We start from the raw sequence: 25,784 nt of genomic DNA, 5'->3' as shown, positions 1-25,784 counted from the left end.
GCGAAAACGGTTTAAATTTGAGCACGTTTAAAGCAGAAGGGAGGGGTTTAATGGGAGCTGGTGGGGGGGAGCAAATTTTTCAACCAGTGAGTGATAAATGTATGAAATGAGCTGCCAGAGGATGTGGTTGTGGCAGGCACATTACATTTAGAGTACGTAGTCGGATACATGTTTTTTTAACGGGCCAATCGGGGACAAATGTGACTAGCGTAGACGAGACCAGCTGAGCCGGAGTTATTTTTATACCATATGACTCAACAAGTAACAATTGTGTCGCTCCCATTTTACAGTACTGATGCTTGCATAGTCACGCCCATTGATTCTGATTCTGACAAAACAAAACTTCGAAGAACTATTGTTTGAAATAATTATGCTTTGCTTGTCTTGGGCAAGGAGGTTCACTCAGCGAATTTTACAATTATTTATAGGTAGATAAATAATAATATAAAATAAGCTTTGTTGAAAAAAACGACGTTTTCGGGCAACCGTGGTCTGACAGAAAGGGGAATTTTTTTACATTTCCTCCTTCTACGGATGCCTGTTGATGAGAATTTCAAAGAGGATTACAAACACCCAGATTTCGACCGCCCATCCGGACGAAAATAAAGTGAGAAATCAGGAAACGGCGTGCTCCCCTGGCATTCGATACATCAGAATATCTTTCTCTTGGGCAAACTACCACAAAGCAGCGGATCGTAAACACGATAAACTCTGCAGATGCTGGAATCTAAAGCAACGCGCGCGAATTTTACCGGAGAAACTCTGCAAGTCAACAGCATCAATGGAAATAAACGAACAGTCGACCTTTCGGACCGAGGAAACAGACATGCGCGTTAAAACAGCGTCTGTAAATGCACGGGAGTACCGAGACTTGCCGATATGAACGAACAACCTAAATTTAAAAACATTTATATCCAGCGTTCGCTGTTCGTGTTTTTGATACTGTTAACTCTGGCACTGGTCTTTCTAAGCCTGAAGAATACAAAGGTGTGTATAATGGTAAAAGTAAAATGCTTAGTGAAAAACAGTGCTAACCAAAGTTTGAAGTGATTGTGTTTAAATGAGCGCTCGTGTCTTGTTGAGCACCCGTTTTACAGGGAAATGATTAAAATAATCACAATCTGTTGCTCACTGCTCTTCTCCTCATTCTACTGGCAACTCAAGACTTTTACCCATGCTCTCTTCACCATCCTGCCCGCTAGAACACGCAAACTGTTGGTACAGTTTGGGTACATCGTCGTTTTCGCTCATTACCTACCCTGCAAGTAGACATGGGTTTCTGCTGTGCCTTCCCACTTTCTTCCCTTCCATCCACCCCAAATATAGATCTACACACAGAGCAACGGAGATATGATTAAGCTGCGCCTTCGTAGCGTTGAAACGGCTAATTTAATTCATTTTTTTACTAAACTATAAAAGTTTATTTATATCATAAGTTACAGACATTCAGTATTTACAAGACAGTAAGTATACTCAGATCAAAATATGATTACTACTATATATAAGTACCCTGTGGGGGCACCGCTCCCGGAAGTCCTTCATTGTACCATGGTGACCCCGTGCTCCCTCCCCAAGAACAGCCGGGAACGAACATATCCTCAGAAGAGGGACCGCCAGTCAGCCCGAGCAGCGCCTTCCATTTTCAGCCGCTTCGACACATGAATGGCCAACTTGGCCAGGCCCAGGAGCAAGCCCACCCCTCACGCCTCACCCCTTCCGAGCTGGGTGCCAGTATATGAGGAACGCGGAACTAAAGTGCAGCCAGAACCTCCAACAGCCCCCTGGGAAACTAAAAAAGAGGCTGTGTTTTCTCATGTTCCGTGTACGCGTGGTTCACTGACTCCTCTCGTCCACAGAATGGACAGGTGGACGGGATGTCGGTGAACCTGCTCAGAAACCTGTTGTACGCTCCTGCCCGATGCAACACCTTCCACCCCAGGTCCCCAATGTACAGTCCTTGTGTATATTTAAATAGCAAACGACCGGAGTTTGAAATATACTATGTTCCTCCTGAATTTTTGTTGTTACGTACAGCCAGTAATGGAATTGGGAACAATGGTGAAGTATAGTTGTATCAGTGAATCGATAGCCACAGATCTCCTGTGCCCCGCGTTTTCTGCAGACATGGAGTTTAGCAATCTCTACTGTTGGAAATTGTCACTTTAATTCGAGCCATTATGGATACAAATCCCACTGCTATCCATGGGTGCTCTGCATGCCCTGACAAAGAGTTCTGTTCAGTATTGACGGTGAGCATTAGTAGTTCACCTGACCTGTGGTGAAGCATAGTGGAGAATCCCACTTTACTGCAAAGAATCTTTGAACAATGTTCAGGAGTGAGAATGACTCTTTGTTTTCACTTCATTAACTGTGGATGTTGCGCGATTCAGTTCCTCCTTTAGTTAGCTTCGGGCACTGGGTGGATATATTCACTGTACTGTATACGAGTTAATTGTAAGCATTTTTATCAACTTAGTTTATCTCTTGCTTTTAGATATCATGCTGGAAAGTGTCAGGTAGAGCCTTTTTCACTGAAGTATACACTCAGTGGCCACTTTATTAGGTACGGGAAGTGTGAGTGTATCTTCATAATCTTCCGCTACTGCAGCCCGTACACTTCAAGGCTCGATGTGTTTTCCACACAGAGATGCTCTTCTGCACACCACTGTTGTAATGCATGGTTATTTGAATTACTGTCACCTTCCTGGCAGCTTGAACCAATCTGGCCATTCTCCCCTGACCTCTTTTATTAACAAGGTGTGTTCACCCACAGAACGGCCACACACTGGATTTTTTTGTTACATTTTGCACCATTCTCTGTAAACTCTGGAGAGCATTCTGCATGAAAATCCCAGGAGATTAGCAGTTTCGGAGATACTCAAGCAATCCTGTCTCACACCAACTGTCAAAGTCACTTAGATCATATTTCTTGTCCATTGCAATGTTTGGTCTGAACACTGGATCTCTGAGCTCTGTTAAGATGCTTTTATGCATTGAGTTGCTGCCATAGGCTTGCCTGATTAAATATTTGCATTAACAAGGTGTACATGTGTACCTAATAAGGTGACTACTGAGTGTATGTATAATGCTGTGAATGCTAGATAATAATTCTGTAATTAAAACTATGTTTTTAATGATTCTTGATTTGATAATGAATGTTAATAAAAATGTGGATATGATGATGTTAAAAAGTATTTTCATTAATGTTGCTTTCCATAGTTCAAGCAATTTTCAACTTCCAGAGGAAAGCCTGAAAAGAGCAGATATCCAGGTCTGAAAAATGATTCCACAATACAGCAGGAAGACAAAGTGCAGGAGACTGAATGGATGCACAGGCTGGTGCAGTTTGGGTATCCGAAACACAGCTTCACTCCTGAAGAAAGATTGGAGGGTTCAGTCCTGATGAAAATGATTGAATGGCCAAAGCCTTCCATTGCCGAAGTTCCCTTTCAGAAAAGCAGTGACCCATCACATACTTGCTTTGTTATTTTAAATTCTGGAAAGACTTTCTATGCCGGAGATCAGTTACAGGTGATGCTGCGTATGTACGATTTTGAAAGAAATCCAAAGTACTACGGGGGTGACTATCTCCAAGCCCGGATCCACACTCCAGAGTTGAAAGCCGGTTCAGCAGGAACAGTTATAGATCACCAAAATGGAACTTATCACATCAATTTTACTTTATTCTGGCCAGGAAAAGTCCAAGTGTCTGTTTCCTTGGTTCATCCCAGTGAAGGGATCGAAGTACTTTGGAGACTTCGTGAAGAACAGCCATTTAGAATATTTTTGACAAGTACCTTCAAATATGGGGCTATTTCAGAGGCTACAATATGCAATGTATTTTTACCTCAAACTAAACCAATTTGTAACTTTACTTATCATAACACTGGGGAGCCGTGGATCTGCTACAAACCAAAGAATCTTCCCTGCTCTTCTGATGTCAGCTATCAACAAGCAGGATACGTGAAGCTGCTTTTGGCCGGAGAAGACCTCAGATTTTTCCAAATGTACGTTATTGATATTATTTCTATTATATTGTAACTTTGTTTCTTGATTTAGCAAGACTGCAGCAAGATTGCTCTATGTGTGTGAGGTATGGAGCAGTATGGAATTGCAGGTATTTCATGTTGTAGTTTCCAGCTGATATTCCAATGTTGAAGTGTCAGCTGTAAACAACACAATGACATACCTGCAAACCGTTTTGGTACAGTGACCTGCAGTCTATTTTAGCTGTAGATTTCAAATGCTTCAAAATGCCAGGTAGTGGATTATTAATGTTCCCTAAAGACATACAATTACATATACCAGAGTGGTTTATGCTATAGTTAAAAGGCATCTCAAGATACCAAAATATATCTATTGAATAGAAGGTATAACTGTATAGTTTTCTTATTCTGTTGATAACTTTGTAATTGAATGTTTACAAATTGGATTGCCCTGGTGCTACATTTAGCACTAATGCCAAATCAAACAAACACCAAAAAATCATAAATTTGGTCAAAGGCCATTTGAAGGAGTGGTTTGTCTGAAAGAAGAGATCCAAATACTGAAACATAGCCAGATAGAGTGTATTTGAAAAGTATTTTCAAAGCTGGGGATGTTTCCAAGACTACAGTATGCAGTCTGTTTTTTGCCTCAAACTAAACCAATCAGTAACTTTACTGATCTCAGGACAGGGAAGCCCTGGTTCTGTTACAGATCAGAGAAGCTTCCCTGTTCTTCTCGCATCAATCATGCGATAGGAGGATACGTAAAGGATGTTTCAATTGGAGGAGAGAGGCAATGTGTTACGTATATTTTCATTTATGCTTACGTTATTGGTATTCACAGTATTTTCTGGTTTTACTTCCAACATTTGCAGCTTGTTGCTTGTCAATTTCAATTTATTTTGTTTCTTTATTTTGGAGTTGTAATTAATTTAAGATGTTTCAAGGGTTTCATCGAAGTTTCCTCCTACATTCCAAAAAGGTGCTGGTCAGTAGGTTTAATTACATACTATAAGTTATCCTTGTGTTGGTAGGAAAATTGGGGGAGAGTTGATAAATATCTGAAAAAGAACAGGTGAAAGGACATTAAGAGAGGAAGTGGGATTTCTCCAAGCACACCCAGTCCCAGGAGAGGAAATAATGTCAGATCGTAGAACATAGAACAAATTCAGCAGAGTACATGTATACAATACTGTATTACAATACAGCATAGAACATAGAATACAGCATAGTACATGTATACAATACTATGTTACAATACAGCATAGAACATAGAACGATACAGCATAGAACATGTATACAATACTGTATTACAATACAACAGAACATAGAATACAGCATAGTACATGTATACAATACTGTATTACAATACAACAGAACATAGAAAAATACAGTATAGTACATGTATACAATACTGTATTACAATACAGCATAGAACATAGAACAAATTCAGCATAGTACATGTATACAATACTGTATTACAATACAGCATAGAACAACGCAGCATAGGACATGTATATAATGCAGTACTACAATACAGCATAGAACATAGAACAACACAGCATAGGACAGGCCCTTCAGCCTATGATGTTGTGCCGATCTTTTAACCTTTTAAACTACCCCAAGATCAACCTAACCCTACCCTCATATAAGCCCTCCATACACCTACCACTCTCTGTGTAAAAAAACTACCTTTCACGATGTTTCAGATCGAAAGCCTGCACTAGGACTGAGGTGGGAGAGGAAAGATGGCCAACATAAATTTAGAGTGGTGAGAAAGGGTTCTGAGGCGAATCGTGGAATGGAAGGTGATAGGCATCTATCAGTCCCCCACTCTGTTCACCTCCACTGCTTGACCCTAGCTGCCCATCATTTTTCACCCATCCTCAGTCCACCAATTTCCAGTGGGGTCATCTACAAATTTGTAGGTCACTTTGGAGCTGTGCTCAGGTATAGAGAGAGTGGAAAAGGCGCTAAGCATGAAGCACTTGAGGAGAGCCTGTGTCGATCGTCAGTGAGGGGGAGATGAGATTCCTCGAATGATAGTGGTCTCTCAAGTAAAGAACTGAAGGGTCCAATTGCAGAGGGAGTTATGAACACCCAGGTCTTGGAATTTGATTATTTCACTGGACAACAAATTAACTTTTATTCAATGTAATGCATTTAACTGCAAAAGGGTGCTGGCACCTTGCAGTAAAGTTCAGGTCAGCTAAAAATAATTGACGATTTTCATTTATAGTCAGTGTCTGAGGCTTCTCGTTTAAGTATCAACAATAATCAGCCAGCACTGATGGATTCCAGTTGCCCTGATACTGTTTCTCCATGACTGCAATGTCCCGGTGAAACCTTTCACCATGCTCGTCACTGACAGCACCAAGACTTTGCAGGGAAGCAGTCTAAATGGAATGCAGAAAATTAATCTTCAGTTACATGTTGCCCTTCATGGTTTTGTGTGCTTGAAACGTGTTGTCAATCAGCTGCACATAGTTTGCTGCTCTGCAGTTGCCAAGAAAATTTTATACGATTTTCTCTGGTCCCACTGGAAGTACTTTGAATTACTTGTCATTGATAACCTGTTTAATTTTTGGACCAACAAAAATTCCTTCCTGAATCAAAAAATAACATGTTGCAACATAGATTGGATGGTCAAATCCAGTCTGCCGTATAACAGATGTTAGACACTCCCAAATGCTGACTGATCCTACTCCTACCATTTACTCCACTGCTTATCTGGAGCTCATTCTTCCATCAAACCCATGACAGGCTGATAGGCCACATTCATCATGAGAAGCAGAGTGAGGCCATCGGTGTATTGAGGCAGGATTATCTTCCTGCCAAAATCTGGACAGCAAGCAACGAGCAATTTGCTCTGACTATAGTTGCCATGAGATCTGCCGGGAAAGTGGAATCCCTGAGAGCTTGAGGGAGAGAATGCGAGTGAAGGAGAGAGTGGGAATTGGGGAAGGAGTGGTGGGGCAAAGGTCAGCAAACAAGAAGAAAGTGAAGACACAGAAGGAGAGAGAGAGAGAGAGAGTAGAGAAAGAATGAGGAGTGGCAAAGAGAATTGGAGGGGTGCAAAATGGAAGTGGGATGAAAGAGAAACAGGAACGTAGAGAGAGAGAGGTTTCATGCATCTTTGAATGTATTTAATACAGACTAATGAATGTATTTAATACAGTAGAGCAGAGAGATCTCGGAATAATGGTGCATAGTTCCCTGAAGGTGGAATCTCATGTGGATAGGGAGGTGAAGAAAGCTTTTGGTATGCTGGCCTTTATAAATCAGAGCATTGAGTATTGGAGTTGGGATGTAATGTTGAAATTGTACAAAGCATTGGTAAGACCAAATTTGGAGTATTGTGTACAGTTCTGGTTATAGGAAAGATGTCAAGAAAATTGAGAGAGTACAGAGAAGATTTACTAGAATGTTACCTGGGTTTCATCTCCTAAGTTACAGAGAAAGGTTGAACAAGTTGGGTCTTTGTTCTTTAGAGCGTAGAAGGTTGAGGAGGGACTTGATAGAGGTATTTAAAATTATGAGGGGGATAGATAGAGTTGACATGGATAGGCTTTTTCCATTAAGAGCGGAGGAGATTCAAACAAGAGGACATGAGTTGAGAGTTAAAGGGCAAAAGTTTAGGGGTAACATGAGGGGGAACATCTTTACTCGGAGAGTGGTAGCTGTGTGGAACGAGCTTCCAGCGGAAGTGGTTGAGGCAGGTTCGATGTTATTTAAAGTTAAATTGGATAGCTATATAGACAGGAAAGGAATGGAGGGTTATGGGCTGACTGCAGGTTGGTGGGACTAGGTGAGAGTAAGAGTTCGGCACGGACTAGAAGTACCGAGATGGCCTGTTTCCATGCTGTAATTGTTATATGGTTATATGGTTAGTGGAAGCAGATTTCACTGCTCTGCCTGGAACTGGATCCCACCTGGTATTAATTCATATCATTTGCATCATCAAGCGCTATATCATATTGACTTGGTAATCAACATCCGGAGCAGCAGGGATTGTCAAACCTGGACTGGATCAGAGACCTCTGCCCAAATCCCATTCCTCTTCCCTTACAGCATTTCACCTAAAAGAGTTTCGGATTGAGTGTAACCTCCATATCTGATTGGAAACCACACAATTGCTGGAAGAAGGGCAGAGGAAAATCCAGAAGACAGAAAAGGCCAGAATTGGAGCACTAGAGAAATATTACAGAGACAATCACAAAAGAACTGAACACTATTATGATTTTAAATAACATTAAACATTATAAAATCAAAACATTTTGCATTTAACGTAGTTTTCCTTTGGATCATTTAAAAAATGCTGGCATTTGATTATTATTTAGCATTTTGATTAAAAGTGCTGTTAATTTTAAATGTGAGAACACTTTGTTTGGAATTTCTCAACAACCCTATATAGCACACTGAGATTAATTATACTGTCTGAACATTGTTATTTCAATTTTAGTAGGAAACAAAATATTGGATCGTGAGCAATTATAATCTGTCAAACCAAACATGGTATTACACATACCTCCTGAAAGGATTGATCTCAGTCCATATGTTTATGAATTACTGAGCTCTATTATAGAAAAGATGAAGATGATTATACCTCGTCTCTGTGGTTTTAACCACTGAGTGCTAATAATTGGCATAGCTCCATCAATATGCAGATCCAATCATGATCCTTGCTGTCGTTTAGGTGGAGTTTGCATCTTATCCCTTTCATTGTGTGCTTTCTCCCAAGTGCTCCAGTCTCCTCCCAAATCCTGAAGCATACTGGTTGGTAGTTTAATTGGCTATCACAAGCTACCCATAGTACAGGTGAGTGACGGGAGAATTAGAGGGGAGCTGAAGGAATTATGAGAGAGAACAGGTGCAGGGAATTAAGTTGGGGAATTGCATGGGATTGAAGGAATGCTTTGAGAGCCAGCGTAGACTCCACAGGCTCCCCTTCTATGTTGTAAGAAAATATTGTTTATTATTATTACAAAGCTTTTTTAAAGTACAATCGTTTCATAGATTCTGTGATGAAAGTGCAGAAAGGGTTAAATAAAAGGTGCACAGCCAGTTAGTTGGATGATATGAAACTTCAAGTATATTTACCAATAAATATTATTTAGATAGATTTACAGATTAAGCAGTTCCTGGCGTCTATTCCACGTGAATGCGGAATAGTGTATATTGGGTGGAATTCAATTGTAAACAAGGTGGGACAGCTGAATCACAATCAAGAGACAATCTGCAGATGCTGGAAGTCCAAGCAACACACACAAAACAACACAGTGGCATTGTTCCGATCAGATTACTTACATTTATTTGGTTGATAACAATTAAGAGAGCTCCCTGTTATCACCAGCATAAATTTCACGACATGCTGGTGATATTAGGAAGCTCCTTTGATTGTTATCGACCAAAAGGACGTGAATAATCTGACTGGAACAATGCCACTGCACTGATCGTCCTCAAGCCTAATGTATTGGTTGTTAGTTACAGAGTTTGATACTTTGAGAAACCTCAGTAGAAATATCATTCAATGTAGGGCAAGCTGGATTTCGCTGGGTTTGCTAAGTTCTATCAATCATACTATTAGGAAGATTATATTTAATGCCAAAGTTTTGGAAGCTATATGAATTGCATTGGGCTAGGTTGGAGAAATAGAATAGTTAAGGACCTTCTTCGAACTGTCTCCTGAATATTTTACATTGAACATGTGACTTAATCTATGGTATTGACATTTGCAGTGGAGTGAACATCAAGAGACCCATATTACCCTGTGGCATTGGTCATGTAATCGTAAAGCCATCTCCACGACAAAGTAAGATCATTTACAATCATAACTAATAAGCTGATAGATTGTTTGGTATTTAGAGAAAATATAAATAGAATAGTGGAGCAGTTGTTGACTTAAATGTTGCAGATTTTTCAAATAAAATATAATTTAATGCACATAGTTATTTCCTAAATTCGATGAATATCAGTTATGCATTCTTTCTTTTCTTTCTTTTCAAGTCTTTTTATTATTATCCAAAATTTACAAGAGTATATTGAAGTAAACAATACTTACAATGTTTCGAGAAAGAAAACATTATAATAAAGATTGAAAAAATTTTTGGTGATGAAAAAAAAGAGGGAAAAAATCCTACTGAGCAAGAAAAAGTGAGGGGGAAAAAGCCCATTAGGTGTTCAGAATGGGCAGATGGAGTTTGTAGCAGGATAATGAGTTTAGCTAACAAAGGCTGTAGGAATGGAAAAGGCAAACAAACCAAGCGCCTGAATGGATTGGTGGTAGTGGGAAAGGAACAGAGGGGGCATGGGTTACCTAAAATTGGTAAATTCAATGTTCCTGCCATTGGGCTGCAGGCTACCCAAAAAGAATTTAAGATGCTCTTCTAGGTCGTATTTGACTTCATGACGGTGGAAGAGGCTGAGGACAGGCAGGTCAGTATAGGGAAGGGAAGTCAAAATGGCATACAACTGAAAACTCAAGATGGTCATCACAGGCATTCTGCAGCATGATCGGCTTCTGTGAAAGTTACACAAGATAGATGGAACACAGATATCCCTGCACTTTTTGCTTTGAATGCACAGACATGAGAGACACCCCGTATATAGACCATTCTCTCCATATTCGACAACTGGAATAAAAGGAGAAAAGCACCTTTCCTATACTTTATTTTCTGATATAGACCACCACAGCTGCATTGGAAGCAATCAGTAGTTGGAAGGTTGAGCTAAGAGGCTCAATAAATGTATGTATATATATGTATATTTCCTTCCCTTCCACCCTCTCTGAGGAAATGAAATTGATGTGGACAAGAAGCTGAACTCATTTGGATATAAAACAATAGATGGATCATAAACTCAGAGAGAGCTTTCATGCCACCACTCTCCCAGGACACTCCAGCCCTGACAAGAATCTTAAGAGGGTCTTAATTATCCAGATGACCTATAGCTGAATTTATTGACACAATTAATATCTTGCTTGGATTATAATACGCTTTCCCTCAGTGTAATTCCTTTTTATGGAATTTCCAATTTGTCACTTAAGAATATATTGATAGCCTAAGTTACAGTGTTTCCCGCTGCATGTTTCTTTCTCGCTTTACACTCAGCCACAGATCTCGGGGAATGTGTTCGGGGAAAGCCAGTGGTATCACCGGCTGGCTTTTATTTTATGAACCAATGGACATCAACAACCTGTAATATTCGTCACTTTGACACTCCTGCAAAAATTACAAAGTGCCTTCGTGGGAAAAACATGTATCTGCTTGGAGATTCTACAATACGCCAGTGGTTTGAATACCTGACTGCTTTCCTTCCAGGTTAGTATAATTTGTCTGGCTTTTTAAAATATAAAGCTGAAATAAGCACTACTCTTTTAGAGCTTAGAAACAAAAAAGGTGGGAAACAAAAAAGTGGGGGCGTATTATAGATCTCCCAATAGTCAGTGAGCACTTGAGCAGCTGGCTGGAGAAATTGCTCATAGTTGTAAGAATAAGTGATTGCATTGGTGGGACATCTGAATTTTCCCAGTGTTCACTGCACTACCCAAAGTGTTAAAGGCCTGGATGGGGTGGAATTCGTGAAATGTGTCGAAGAAAGATTTCTGCAATACCTCCAAGTTAGACATTTTTTACAAAAATATTTAAGTAATTTTCCTTACATATTGGAGGCTGACCTGTTAGATACTATTATGAGTATGAATCCTTCAATCAAGGGTTCTATTGGAAGAATTTATAATTTATTATTACAATGGGATAAGCGTCCTTTATCTAAGATTAAACAGGATTGGGAAAAGAAACTTAATTTGACTTTTATGACAGAGGATTAGATGCGGATTTTGAAGTTGGTTAATTTGTGCTAGCCATTCATTGATTTAATTTAAAATTGTACATCGTTATTATTTGACGAAGGAGAGACTTTCTAAAATCTTTTCTAATGTTGATAGTCATTGTAATAGATGTAAAACTGAGAGAGCTACATTGATACATATGTTTTGGTCTTGTTATATATTGGAACAGTTCTGGAAGTCAGTTTTTTCAACAATTTCTAAAGCACTTAAAATTAATCTACAACCTAATAAATTAACTGTGCTTTTTGGAATAATTTCTCAAAATATTCATGGTATTTCTGTATCTGACCAACATGTTATTGCATTTGTTACAATGATAGCTAGGAGGGCCATTTTGTTGAAGTGGAAGGATACATCAGCTCCCACTTTGTCACAATAGTTCTCTCAAGTGATACTATGTCTTAGTTTGGAGAAAATTAGAAGTCAAACCTTCGAACCTTTATTTGATTTTGAGAAAAGATGGGGCTCATTTGCTCGTTATTATCATTTGAGCTAATTGATAGAATTTTTCCATGATCTAATTGTAAATTTTTTAGTATATTTTCTTTTCTTGCTGGTGGTTTGATGTTTATTCTTAGAAGCTTTTTGTATGACGCATGGCTCCGGGGTTGTACACCTAATGGGTTCCTTTTTTTTTCTCACTTTTCTGTTTAGTAGGTTTTTTTTCTAATCACAAATTTTTCTTTTCAATCTTTAAGATAATGTCTTTTTTGAGACATTGTAAGTGTTGTTACTTCATGTTTTCTTTTGTAGAATATAACAATAAAAAGATTTGAAAAGAAAGAAAGATTCCTAAGTCAATATGCAGGAGGGCCCTAGTTGGGTGTTTGCGTGCCAGAAGTCCTCTTAAGCAATGAGGCAGAGCAAGAAACTGAAGTGTTAGTCAGGGAGCACTTTGGCTCTGTTCACCATAATTCCTATTGTCTTAAGATAGGGATGGAAAAGGATAGGACAGGTCCACAGGTTAGGGTCCTAAACTGGAGCAGGGCTAATTTTCGGGGAATCAGTTAAGATCAGAATTATTTATCTTGTTGAGACATCTTGTAAAATTAGTTGTTTTATGCAGCAACATGTCAGTAGTATATCAGTCCTGCCTAACAAAAAATTAAGGAGTGCCAAATGGATTTCAATACAGGTAAATGTGAAATGATGCAATGTTGAAAGTCAAACAAGCATTGATCTTATACTACAAATGGTGGGGCACTAGGGAGTGTAATGGAACAGAGGAGCCTTAGGGTACAAGTGCTTAGTTCTTTGAAAGCAGCAACTCAAATAGGCAGTGTGGTGAAAAAGGCATTGAGCACACTGACATTCATCAGTCAGGGCACTGAGCAGAGGGGTTGAGACTCCATGTTGCATTTGTATAAGTTGTTGGTGAGACTGCACTTGGAGTTTTGTGCAGAGTACTGGTCACCCTGTATGTAAAATCGTGTTGCACTAAACATCGGAATTGACTTCATTGGTAGATAAAAGGGTAAAATAACTGGCTGATGTGAACTGCCCCTAGCGTGGATGAGCAATGACAGGAAAATGCCAGGTTGGTGTGAAGCAGTGAACAGGCACGAAGGAGAATGTTACCGGAAAATAAGTGAGGGAATGTGATTGACAGGAATGCGCTAAAAGCTGGCAGAGACAACGGGCCAAAAGGCCTAATTCTGTGTCATTAAAGATTATGAAATACATAAACTCTGATAATCTGCCTACAGGAGCTCTCCAGGTTGCAGAAGACCTGACCTATAGAAATCTTGATGAAAATTCCCCTATAAATTTTTTAAAACATATTTCAAGATATTCTAGATACAAAATGGAGAACTTTTTAATTCATTAGTACATCCATAATTCCTGAATATATGTGTTAGTTGTGAAGCACAAACATCTTCCGGGGTTATGAAAGTACTAATAATTCAAGTGGCAAACAATCTTTAAAAGAACTGTTTACACGTAAACTTCCTGACTAATTAAACAGATGCATTATTTTTAAGAATGCAGCTGCTGGTTCACATGGGGGGGGTGTACAACGTAATAGATTTGCTTTGGAAACTGACAAGGCAAACTCTTCTATTGATACTTTAAAATCCTTATCAAAACATTGATACAGTAAGGCCATCAAAATTAATCAATGGATGTTGGATATTCTGATTCTGTACCACTGTAACCACACAGGGGAAGATAAAAAGAATGTTCATGTTCAAAGTTTACAGTAAATTCTTTCGTGATGTGCACTGCCAATGTCGGAACCCAAGTGCGGAGGAAAGACAGACTCTGATGTAGGGACGGTGACCAGAGTTTATACATAAGAATTCCAACAGAAGGTCAGCAGCTCAGCCGAGCGACACTGCCAGATGTAACGTTCTCAAAACTCGGACCCTGCGATTAGCACGAATCAGGTGTCCACTTGTATAATACAAGTAGCACAGAATCCCTGAACCTATCAAAGTAAACTTAAGTTTAAACAGGAAGCACCAGGACACTGCATTCCAAACAGCAAGACCCTCCAGAAAAAAACACAAGAAACTCTAAATGATTAATGTGTCTTATTAAACAACAATTAACCAATTCAGTTGCTTTTAAAATCCTCAGAGCCTAGTGTTCTCTGGCTCCCAGCACAAGCCCAAAGAGCTCATACAAAATTTATTATCAAAGAATGTACTGTATATGTCAGCATATACTAAGTGGAGATTCATTTTCTTGTGGGCATTCACAGCAGACACAAAAAAATACAATGGAATCAATGAAAAACTACACACAAACAAAGATGGACAAAATAACCATCATGTTAATCAACCCTGAGTAAAATTGTTCATTTTTTGACTTATGGAAAAATTGGCTGAAGGGCAATTGACAATTGCTCTTTGATTCTGCTGTGAGAAATAACTCTGTTCATTCAGCTCTATCCTTGTGAGGTAGGTAAATCAATGGCTCCCTTTAGTGTTGTGTTCTTTGTATTTTCAGTTTCAAAAACATTAATATCTTCAATATTATAACTTAACGAGTTAAATATAATCTTTTCTGTTTAGATCTTAGAAAGTTCGATCTTGGCAACCATACTAGGGTTGGCCTTTTGTGTGCTTTGGACAAAGAAAACAATATCATGCTGGAACATCATGCTCACGGCCCACCAATGCAATTCAGAAGTGTTTCAAGTCATCATCTGTACTATATTTCAAAAACATTGGATGAAATTGAAGAAAGGAAAGGCGTAGTTATTGGCATCACCTTATGTGCCCATTTCAACACTTTCCCACTGGATGTTTACATCAGAAGGCTGCAGTATATCCGGAGATCGATTCTACAGCTGCTCAGCAGGAATCCAGATACAGTGATTGTTATAAAGACTGGGAATGTACGGGAGCCTAAAGCAGGTTATATTCTTAACTACAATGACTGGTTCTCTTATCAACTCGATGTACTGATGAGAAGAATATTTGCATACATGAACGTTGCATTTGTGGACGCGTGGGAAATGACCGTAGCCCACTACCTGCCCCATAATATACACCCTCAACAAATTATTATAAAGAATGAAATAGATGTGTTTCTTTCATATGTGTGTCCTTCTGAAAAGGAATAAAGGTATTTGCTTACCATGCAAAGCAAAATCTGGATAATAACATTGGAAATAGACTTAGGACGTAGACATAGAAATCTACAGCACATTACAGGCCCTCTGGCCCACAATGATGTGCAGATCATGTAACCTACACTAGAAACCTCCGAGAATTTTCCTACTGCGTAGCCCTCTAATTTTCGAAGCTCCATGTACCTATCCGAGAATCTCTTAATACCTTATCGTATCCACGTCTACCACCATCGCTGGCAGTGCATTCCATCAACCCACCACTCTGTGTGTGAAAAACTTACCTCTGACATCCCATTATACTTACTTCCATGCACCTTAACGCTATGCCCCCTTGTGTTAGCCATTTCAGCCATGAGAAAAAATTTCTGACTATCCACACGATTAATGTGTCTCATCATATTATGCACCTCAATCAAGTCACCTCTCATTCAATATCACACTAAGGAGTAAAGGCCAAGTTCACTTAACCTATTCTCAAAATTCATGCTCCCCAATCCAAGCAACATCCTTGTAAATCTCTTCTGCACTCTCTCTATAGTATCCACATCCTACCTGTAGTGAGGTAACCAGAACTGAACACAGTACTCCAAGAGGGGTCTAACTAAGGTCTTGTGTAGCTGTAACATTACTTCACAGCTCTTGAACTCAGTCCCACGGGTTGCCAATGCACCATACACCTTCTTAACAACACTGTCAACCTGTGCAGACCCCAAGATGTCTCTGATCCTCCACACTGCCAAGAGTCTTATCATTAATATTATATTATGTCTTCAAATTGACCTACTAAAATGAACCACTTTACACTTACCTGGGTTGAACTCCATCTGCCACTTCTCAGCCCAGTTCTGCATCTTATCGATGTCTTACTGTAACATCTGACAGCCGTCCAGACTACTCACATCACCCCCAACCTTTGTGTCATCAGAAAAGTTACTAACCTACCCTTCTACTGCCTCATCCAGGTCAATTATAAAAAATCACAAAGAGGAGGGGTCCCAGAACAGATCCCTGTGGAACAGCACTGGTCACCGATCTCCATGTAGAATACGAACCATCTACAATCACCCTTTACTTTCTGTGGGAAAGCCAATTCTGGATCCACAAAGCAAGGTCTCCTTGGATCCCATGCTTCATAACTTTCTGAATGAACCTGGCATGGGGTACCTTATCAAATGCCTTACTGAAATCCATAAACACCACATCCACTGCTCGACCTTCATCAATGTGCTTTGTTACATTCTCAAAACATTCAATCAGGCTCCTAAGGCATGACCTGCCCTTGACAAAGCCATGCTGACTATCCCTAATCAGATTATGTTTCTCCAAATGCTCATAAATCCTGCCTCTCAGGATCTTCTCCAACAACTTGCCCACCACTTAAGTAAGACTCCCTGATCTATAATTTCCTGGCTTATCTCTACTCCCCTTCTTGAACAAGGGAACAACATTTGCAACCCTCCAATCCTCTGGTACTTCTCCCTATAATGACTCAAACATCATCGCTGGAGGCTCAGCAATCTCCTCCCTCACTTCCTGTAGTAGCCTAGGGTATATCTTGTCCAACCCAGTGACTTATCTAACTTAATGCTTTTCAAAAGCTCCAGCACATCCCCTTTCTTAATGTCTATATGCTCAAGTGTTTCAGTCCTCTGCAAGTCATCCCCATAGTTGCCAAGGTCCTTTTCCCTGGTGAATACTGAAGCAAAGTATTCATTAAGTACCTCCGCTACCTCCTCTGACTCCATGCACATTTGGTCCTATTCTCACACGGCTCATCCTCTTGCTCTTCACATGTTGTAGAATGCCTTTCGGTTTTCCTTAATCCCGTTCACCAAGGCCTTCTCATGGCCCCTCCTAGCTCTCCTAATTTTATTCTTAAACTCCTTCCAGGCAACCTTGTAATTTTCTAGGGTACTAACATTACCTAATTTCTTGAACCTTTCGTAAGCTTTTCTTCTTAACTAGATTTTCCACATCCTTTCCACACCATAGCTCTTTTACCCAACCATCCTTTCCCTGCATCAATGGAACATACCTATGCAAAACGCCATGCAAATGTTCCCTGAACATTTGCCACATTTCTGCTATGCTTTCTGCCCTAAGAACATCTGCTCCCAAGTTTCTGCCCAATAGCATCAAATTTCCCCCTACTGCAATTATGTTTTCCCAAATTGTGTGCTCCTATCTCTCTCCAGCGCTATGGTGAAGGAGATAGAGTTGTGATCACTACCTCCAAAATGCTCTCCCACCAAGAGATCTGGCACTTGACCAGGTTCATTTCCCAATACCAGATCAAGTACAGCCTCTCCTCTAGTTGGCTTATCTACATAATACATCAGGAAACCTTCCTGAACACACCTAACAAACTCCACCCCATCTGAACCCCTGGCTTTAAGGAGATGCCAGTCAATCTTAGGAAAGTTTAAAATCTTCCATCAGAGCAACCCTATTATTATTGCACTGTTCCAGAACCTGTCTCCCTATCGGCTCCCCGATGTCTCTTGTTACTATTGGAGAGGTGTGGGGTCGATTTTAAAAAAAAACATCCTGCACTGCCCGGTCCCTTTTTTTGGGGTTTCTTTTTTGGTTTTTTTCTGTGGTGTAGTGGGTTTTTTTCCTTTTCATTTAAAACCCAATGTTTTTTTTCTTTTCCCTTCATAAACTGATCAGGGGAGAATTGCTATTTTCATTTTTTAATTATATATTTTATACTAGTTTAACAATATCTATGATTTTGACAATGTCTATCTTAATCTCTGTTTATATTGTTACTGATATATGTATATGTTTGAGATAGTTCTCTTGATTGTATTTATGCTCTTTTTAAATCAGTAAAAAGATTAATAAAGTAAAAAGAAAAAATCAAGTAGAGTTATTGGCCCCTTCCTGTTTCTGACTTCCACCCACACTGACTCAGTAGACAATCCCTCCATCAATTCCTCGTTTTCTGCAGCCGTGATATAATCCCTAATTAGCAATGCCTCTTTTGCCTCCGTCCTGTCCTTTTTGAAACATCTAAAGCTCGGCACACTCCGAAGTCATTCCTGCCCGAGACGTCCAAGTCTCTGTAATGCCACAACGCCACAGTTCCACATACTGATCCATGCTGTAAGTTCATCCACCTTATTTATGATACACCTTGCATTAAAATAGACACATCTCAAACCATTTGGCTGAGTTAAACTTTACTCTATCATCTGCCAATCCTTTCTCACAAACTCCCCTCCAGCTGGCTCTTCTTCAGCACCAACTGCCTCTTCAGTTCGGTTCTCAGCCCCCCCGGCCACCCTTAGGGTCGCTCGGCTCGCTGTCGTCTAGGGAAACAGCCTCGGCCCTGCCAAACTGGGTAATTAGTTTGTGTGGATGCTGTGAGATGCACCCCACCCGCCCGAATAACAGACAATACACCAGATACGATTAAATGATTTACAGTTTATAGATATTACTGGAACTATATAATTAAGAGAGAGTAAAATATAAAAGGAAAATAAAAGGCGCCACACTTATCAAAGTTCAATCTCTTCGTGCACAAAACAGTTGGAGCTCAAGGACCTTCTTCTTCTTCACCCTGCGACCCCCTCGGACCACCTCGACCGGCCGCCTGGGACCAACAACAGTTGTCGACCAGACGCTCCACACAAGTTCGTCTCCATCTCCTCGCCGAACACCTTCCTCGGGGTCCGACCCCATTAGCAGACATCACAGCACCTCGCCCATCCTCTGTCTCGCTCTCCCGCCTTCTCCCCCAAAACCCTGCGCATACAGTATCTTCAAATACATCAAAACCATAACAACTATCCCAATTGGTTAATAACATATTTCTTATCACACTCTAAACAAAAACAAGCTGCTAGCGCAAACTTTCTCAGCGTTTAGCATAACAAAGAAGCGATTATAACATGACAAAGATGCCATTTTAATAAGCCTCTGCAGTAACTTAAAAGACGAAACCCCCTTAAACCTTCCCCAATAACATTAGCAAACCTCCCTTCCAGGATATTGGTTCCCCTTCAGTTCAGATGCAATCTGTCCCACTTGTACAGGTCACCCCTCCCCCCAAAAAGGTTCCAATGATCCAAGAACATGAAACCATCTCCTCAGCTCCTCATTCGTCTGTGCTATCATCCTGTTCTGACCTTCCCTAGCTCGTTACACTGGGAGAAATCCGAAGATTACCACCTTGGAGGTCCTGCTCTTCAGCCTCCTTCCTAACTCCCTAAACTTACTGCACAGGACCTCTGCTCCTCTCCTGCCTATGGCACAGGTACCAGTGTGTACCACAACCTCTGGCTGCTCACTCTCCCCTTCAAGAATATTCTACAACTACTCAGAGACATCCTAGATCCTAGTACCTGGGAGGCAATGCACTATCCTGCCTTCTCTTTTGCTGCTGCAGAATCTCCTATCTGTCCCTTAACTACTGAGTTTCTTATGACTATTGGTCCGCCTGACTTCACCCTACCCCTCTGAGGCTCAGAGCCGGCCATGGCACTATTGGTCTGGTTGCTGCTGCCTTGCCCAGATAGGACAACCCCTTGAGCAGTATCCAAAGGGGTCTGCCTGTGGCTGAGGGGAATGGCCACAGGGGGACCCTGCACTGACTTCTTGCTCCCTTTCCCTCATTCGGTCTTCACCCGTCTACTCCCTGAATTCTGCACTCTGGGTGTGACCACCTGCTCAAAAGTCTTATCTATTAATTGTTCTGCTTCTCGGATGATCCTTAATTCATCCAACTCCAGCTCCAGTTCCTTAATGCCGTCTTTCATGAGCTGGAGCTGGCTGCACTTCCTGCAGGTGAGGTCATTGGGGAGACCATCAAGTTCCGTAAATTCCCACATCCTACAGGAGGAGCATTCCACTGCCATGTCTGCCATCCTGTCTGCACTGTACAATGGGCAACCAAGACCAAATCAGCAATAACGAATGGAAAAACCTACCCTTCTTACCTGTTTCTTTGACCTCAGCCTCTTCTGGCCGAAGCCTCTAAGTTCCTACTCTGACTGTAGCCCCCATTCCGATGATGGCCATTGCAATAGACCTCATCTCTATTTTATGGTTTAAAAAAATAAGAAGAATAAACCACACAAGGAGAAAGAACTCACCACGTTTCGTGATGCTCTGCCTGCCTTCCACTGCCGCGAATGCCTCTGACGCTTCCCGTGCCTGAGCACTGGCCATTGTTTTTAGGAAAAACATCAAGAACTGCATCTTCCAGCTCTCCACCTTGACCTGTATCCTGTAACAACCATCTTCATTATCCACACCTCTGCCAATTTTGTGTCATCCAGAAACTTACTATTATCTGGCCTATATCAGTCTCCTCAAAAAAACTCAGTCAGACCAGATACCCACTGGTCACACCGGGCATCCCGAATCTATCGTTTTCTTTCCAAAACACAGGAGGGTCCACAGCTGCAACACATATAAAATGCAGGAGGAACTGAGCAGATCAGGCAACATCTTTTGATAGGAATAAACAGTTGATGTTTCATCCAAGACCCTTCAGCAGGTCTGGGAAGGAAGGGGAAAAATGCCAGAGTAAGAAGGTGCCCATCTCTTTCCCTTCTCCCCTGGTCCATTCTCGTCTCTCATCAGATTCCTACTTCTTCAGCCCTTTATGGTTTCCCATCACCTGCCTGCTTCTTACTTCTTCCCCCCTTAAAACTGATGTGCAATTTTAAACATGTCATTTGTTTCGAAAAATTGAATTCTATGAATTAATTTTTGTCATGGTTAATAAATGCTTTCTGTCACACATGATTCATATTCAGTTATCATAATGTGTTAGCATTCTCTACTGTAAACTTCAATCAAATTAATAATTTTAGCATTGATATTAAACTATTTTGTTTCAATTTTGATTTTTGAATATCCAGCCTGTTTTCTTCGTGTCTTCACCAGTTGTGTGAAGATTGAAGTTGCATAGCAGAGCCATTATATAAAGGCAGTAATACCCAAGCTATTGGAATACATTCATGATTTACAAAATAACAATCTATAAATCAGTCAATTACTGTAAAAACAAACTGGATTATACTAGAGCAGGGGTGGCCAACCTTTTATATTCCATGCATCAATTTTTTCACGCACGAGTTCTATGTTAACATATTTTTACAAGAATTGTGGGTGTACAAGACTTGTATGGTGCATCTGAATACGTGCGTGAAAAAACTGACACGTGGATTGTAAAACATTGGCCACCCCTGTGCTAGAGGATACATTGAACAACCATAATCATCTCAGTGAACTTTAGGTTTATTGATGTTATTGTCTTAAATTATGATCAATAATTAACTAAAGTGGATTGAAGTCTAAATTAGACATGTCCGACTGGAGAAGCTAAAGTTAGAATTAGACTGAACGGATACATAATGTTCACAAATAGATCAGAAATCCTAGAGCTTGGGGAGTTTTAAACCTCAAAGTTTTACCAACCAATTGATAAAAAGGAAAAAAATTACATGTGAGAATAAATGTGCAAACATTCTTACATTAACTCAAAGTAAATAATCATTACGTAATTGGGCATTCGATTTGTTTTACAAAGGGGAAAATACTTAACAGATGTATTAGAAATTTTGAAAAGGTAACTGGCAGGCAGACACGATGATGTGGCAGTACCTCATCGCTGCACAAATCTGGGTTGGATCCTGATCTTCAGCAGCTGCCTGTGCAGACGCTGCATAATCTCTGAGTCTGTGGGTTTCAGCCAAGCACTCCGTTTTGATTCCCCATTGCAGAGAAGTGCTGCCAGTTGAACTGAGTATTGCAAATTATCCCTTGGTCAAGGGAAGAGTCAAAAGGAATCAAAGAGGAGCTGACGGCTGTGTAAGAGAGAATGTGGGGTGGGGCTCATGGAATTGTTCTGCTGTGAGCTGGCATGAACTGGAGCAGCCGAACGCCTGCCTTCTGTGTTGAGATGAGCAGAAGCTCAGAACGAGTGCGAAGTAAGGGCTTGGAGAGGGTGGGAATTGGGAATCTGGAGTTTCAAGTGGAGCAGTCTCTGCAGAATGTTTTCGAGAAGAACTAGGAGAGGCAAAATTATGTGGGCTGGTGGTCCCAGGGGCAGTCTACACATACAATCGCACAGCCAGCCTCCCAGGGGCAGTCTACATGTGCAATCGCACACCCAGCCTCCTAGGGGCAGTCTACACGTACAGTCACACACCCAGCCTCCCAGGGGCTGTCTACATGTACAGTCGCACACCCAGCCTCCCAGGGGCAGTCTACAAGTACAGGCACACACCCAGCCTCCCAGGGGCAGTCTACACGCACAGTCGCACACCCAGCCTCCCAGGGGCAGTCTACATGTACAGTCGCACACCCAGCCTCCCAGGGGCAGTCTACATGCACAGTCACACACCCAGCCTCCCAGGGGCAGTCTACATGTACAGTCACACACCCAGCCTCCCAGGGGCAGTCTACATGCACAGTCACACACCCAGCCTCCCAGGGGCAGCCTTGTTGTTGTTTGTCCATCGTTGTTGTCGATGAAGACCTCGACACAATTATGATGATGATGGTGTCGAGACTAGCGATTGATTTGGATTTAAGTGAGGGAGAGTTGCGCAGCGTCAGCCTCACTCTCTCTTCCCAATTCCTATCTGGATCCAGTGGCAAGACAAGAGTCGAGACGGCTGGAGATGGGACTAGGCGCAGTGGATGACCAGGATGTCTTCTGTGTCTTGTCCTACTCTACAAGTTCCACGACACTTGCAGAGACAGTCTTCTTGACCATTGGACCTTCCATTGGTCTCGTCTGCTCAATCCGCCAGAGTCTGTCTTCGTATGCTGGGATAGACAACTCCCTATCTTACCAAGGGTTTCAGACCCATCGGCTATCCTCACCTGGTTTAGCCGGCTTGTCGAAGCCGTTGCCCGGGGTGTGGCCGCTGTCGCATGCAAACAGCTACAGGGAGCCACAGGTGAGAGCTGAGTGCCAGGTGGGGACCAAAGGTGGACCAACCGCATTGAAAGGAATGCCACATGTTCCCCCACCAGAGGTGTTAACCCTCCCTGACACCCCGTACATCCCAGTGGGCAGTCTACATGTACAGTCGCAGACCCAGCCTCCCAGGGGCAGTCTACATGTACAGTCGCACACCCAGCCTCCCAGGAGCAGTCTACATGTACAGTTGCACACGTACAGTCGCGCACCCAGCCTCCCAGGGGCAGCCAACATGTACAGTCACACACCCAGCCTCCCAGAGGCAGTCTACATGTATAGTCGCACACCCAGCCTCCCAGGGGCAGCCAACATGTACAGTCGCACACCCAGCCTCCCAGAGGCAGTCCACATGTACAGTTGCGCACCCAGCCTCCCAGGGGCAGCCAACATGTACAGTCGCACACCCAGCATCCCAGAGGCAGTCTACATGTACAATTGCACATCCAGCCTGAATATTCTGCTGTGGTGAAGTATCTTCTTAACCATTAGATTCAAAAGAGGTTGTGGGTGGCTGGCTCCTTGGAGCTGATATACTGTACGTCTCTCTGCTCCGACTAATCGGTGCATATACCTCACCAGGGTTGAGCAAACGGTAAGCTATTCCCCAGCAGCTTCCACTGCTACTGATCTTTTCCAGTCATTCTACTTGGAGATTTCTGGTGTGTCACTGATGCAGATGGACAATCCCACAGTGCCGACAGCAGCTCCAAACTCCTGGTGTAAATGGTTTAAAAATACAAAGGTGCCTGATACCTTCAGCAGACGAAACACAGCTACAACAGAGATGGACTGGGACAGAATCTCAGTACATTCCTGAGTAAACTTCTTCTTCATATAGAAGGCAGTTGTGGTCAGACCCAGCTGCATCACATCGGTGTTCTTCTCTGACCACTGTTCCCTGCGAGCCTTATGTCACTGATAAGAGGACCAGAAAGTAGGCGGGGGACGTAGTATTTGACTGTCAATTTGCTAGCCCCTGAGAACAGCAAGAACCGTAAAGTCTGCTTTCACAATGGTTGTATGGTGGAAGGAACCAAGGAGAACATCAAGAGGTTCTTCATCCTCTGTGCTGTTCAGAAAGCAAGGCCCGGGGTAAGGGGAATTGTGTCGTCAACAGGCGGACTTGCAGCAACTTCTCCGTCTGCAGTTGGAGTGGGTGGGGGGTGGTGTAGTGGATGTAAGAGAAGAACTCCAAGAGGTGAAGAGCCAGCATGCTGTTCTTTGCCTCAGAATCCCACAGGATTATTATTGGATCCAGGCTCTGCTTTGTGGAGCAGGATGAGACCATCTCACACATCTTCTTCCAAGGGGGTTTAACATAACAGGAGGACATGTGGTCCAGAGCCTTAAGGAAGAGGACAGCTCAGAAACATCCTCATGAACAGACATACTCAGGAGCTACAGACTGTTCTGTGTGACAGATAGTCTACAGAAAACAAATCCTCTCAGTACTTCCTGCCCTCTATCACGGAACTGTTAGGTGACAGCAAATGGGAGAGCTCGGATCCGCCACTGACTGGCTCCATTGCTTCCCTGGCACAAACAAAACTCCTGGAAACAATGTCTTCATGAGAGTTGTATTCAACTGTGTGGGACTGGATAGACTTTGACCTGCTGGAAGTGTATAACGCTATGCTTCTGGCTAGCGGCAAGTCAGACTCCATGAGGAAGGGCATCGTTTCCCTCATTGACGAGCTGAAAGGGGAGAGGAAGAACATCAAGAAGTGAAGACCATTTCACTGTTGAATATGGACTCTAAGATCCTGTCCAAAACCTTCACCAATGGAATCAAGTTTGCTCTGGGACAGGTGATCCACCCAGAACTGACCTGTGCTGAACCTGGCAGGAAAATCTCTGTTCAGGGCAAAGCTGTCAAAGATTTTGCCTTTGGGTGATACAAGGGTGTGGAAGCCAGTCTGTTCAGCTTGGACCGAAAGATGTCCTTCAGCAGGATATCAAACATATACATGGTGGATGTGGTCTCCAAAATGAGTTTTGGGAAGGGAATCAGAAATTAGATCCAACTGCTCAACACAGATATCCATAGTCCAGTCCAAATTAATTAGTGGGAGGTAGATAGTTTCCTCATCAAGTATAGAGTCAGCTAGGGTTGCCCAATCTCCACTGTCTTTACTGTATGCTGCAAAGAACCCTTTGTTGAAATCATCAGGAAGGGTGAGGCAGTGATGTAACACATCAAAATCTTCTAGTAGATGGATGATTTCACCATCTACTGCTCAGACCCATGGTCAGGTCACAAACTGATCAGCATCTGCGACCAGTTTGAGTTGACAGTGAGGGCTAGAGTCAACCTCCAAAAGAGCAAGGCCAAACGCTCCCGACTGACCCAATGCCCTCTTCACCATCAGGTCCCACTACTTGTAGTTGCTGTCTATCTGATTCCGTGTGGGTGAGGCTCGG

General features: G+C 41.9%; 1 protein-coding gene across 2 annotated transcripts; it reads left to right on the top strand.

Annotated features, from left to right (window-relative positions):
• The first annotated feature begins 294 nt into the window (after nt 1-294).
• Nucleotides 295-18,174, top strand: LOC140198932 (NXPE family member 3-like). 2 transcript variants are annotated; one of them, XM_072260202.1, is made up of 5 exons: nt 295-987; nt 3,220-4,007; nt 9,725-9,798; nt 11,096-11,305; nt 14,853-18,174. In XM_072260202.1, the coding sequence occupies exons 1-5, from the start codon at nt 880-882 to the stop codon at nt 15,404-15,406; spliced, it is 1,734 nt and encodes a 577-aa protein (XP_072116303.1). In that variant the 5' UTR covers nt 295-879; the 3' UTR covers nt 15,407-18,174. The 2 variants fall into 2 exon arrangements, with proteins under 2 accessions (XP_072116303.1, XP_072116304.1); XM_072260203.1 differs by lacking the exon at nt 295-987 and adding an exon at nt 1,870-1,939.
• The last annotated feature ends 7,610 nt before the right edge of the window (nt 18,175-25,784 follow it).

Source organism: Mobula birostris, chromosome 6, assembly GCF_030028105.1.
Source record: "Mobula birostris isolate sMobBir1 chromosome 6, sMobBir1.hap1, whole genome shotgun sequence".
Taxonomy (NCBI): domain Eukaryota; kingdom Metazoa; phylum Chordata; class Chondrichthyes; order Myliobatiformes; family Myliobatidae; genus Mobula; species Mobula birostris.
Note: the sequence above shows the minus strand (reverse complement) of the source record. Positions and strands in the feature narration are given on the sequence as shown.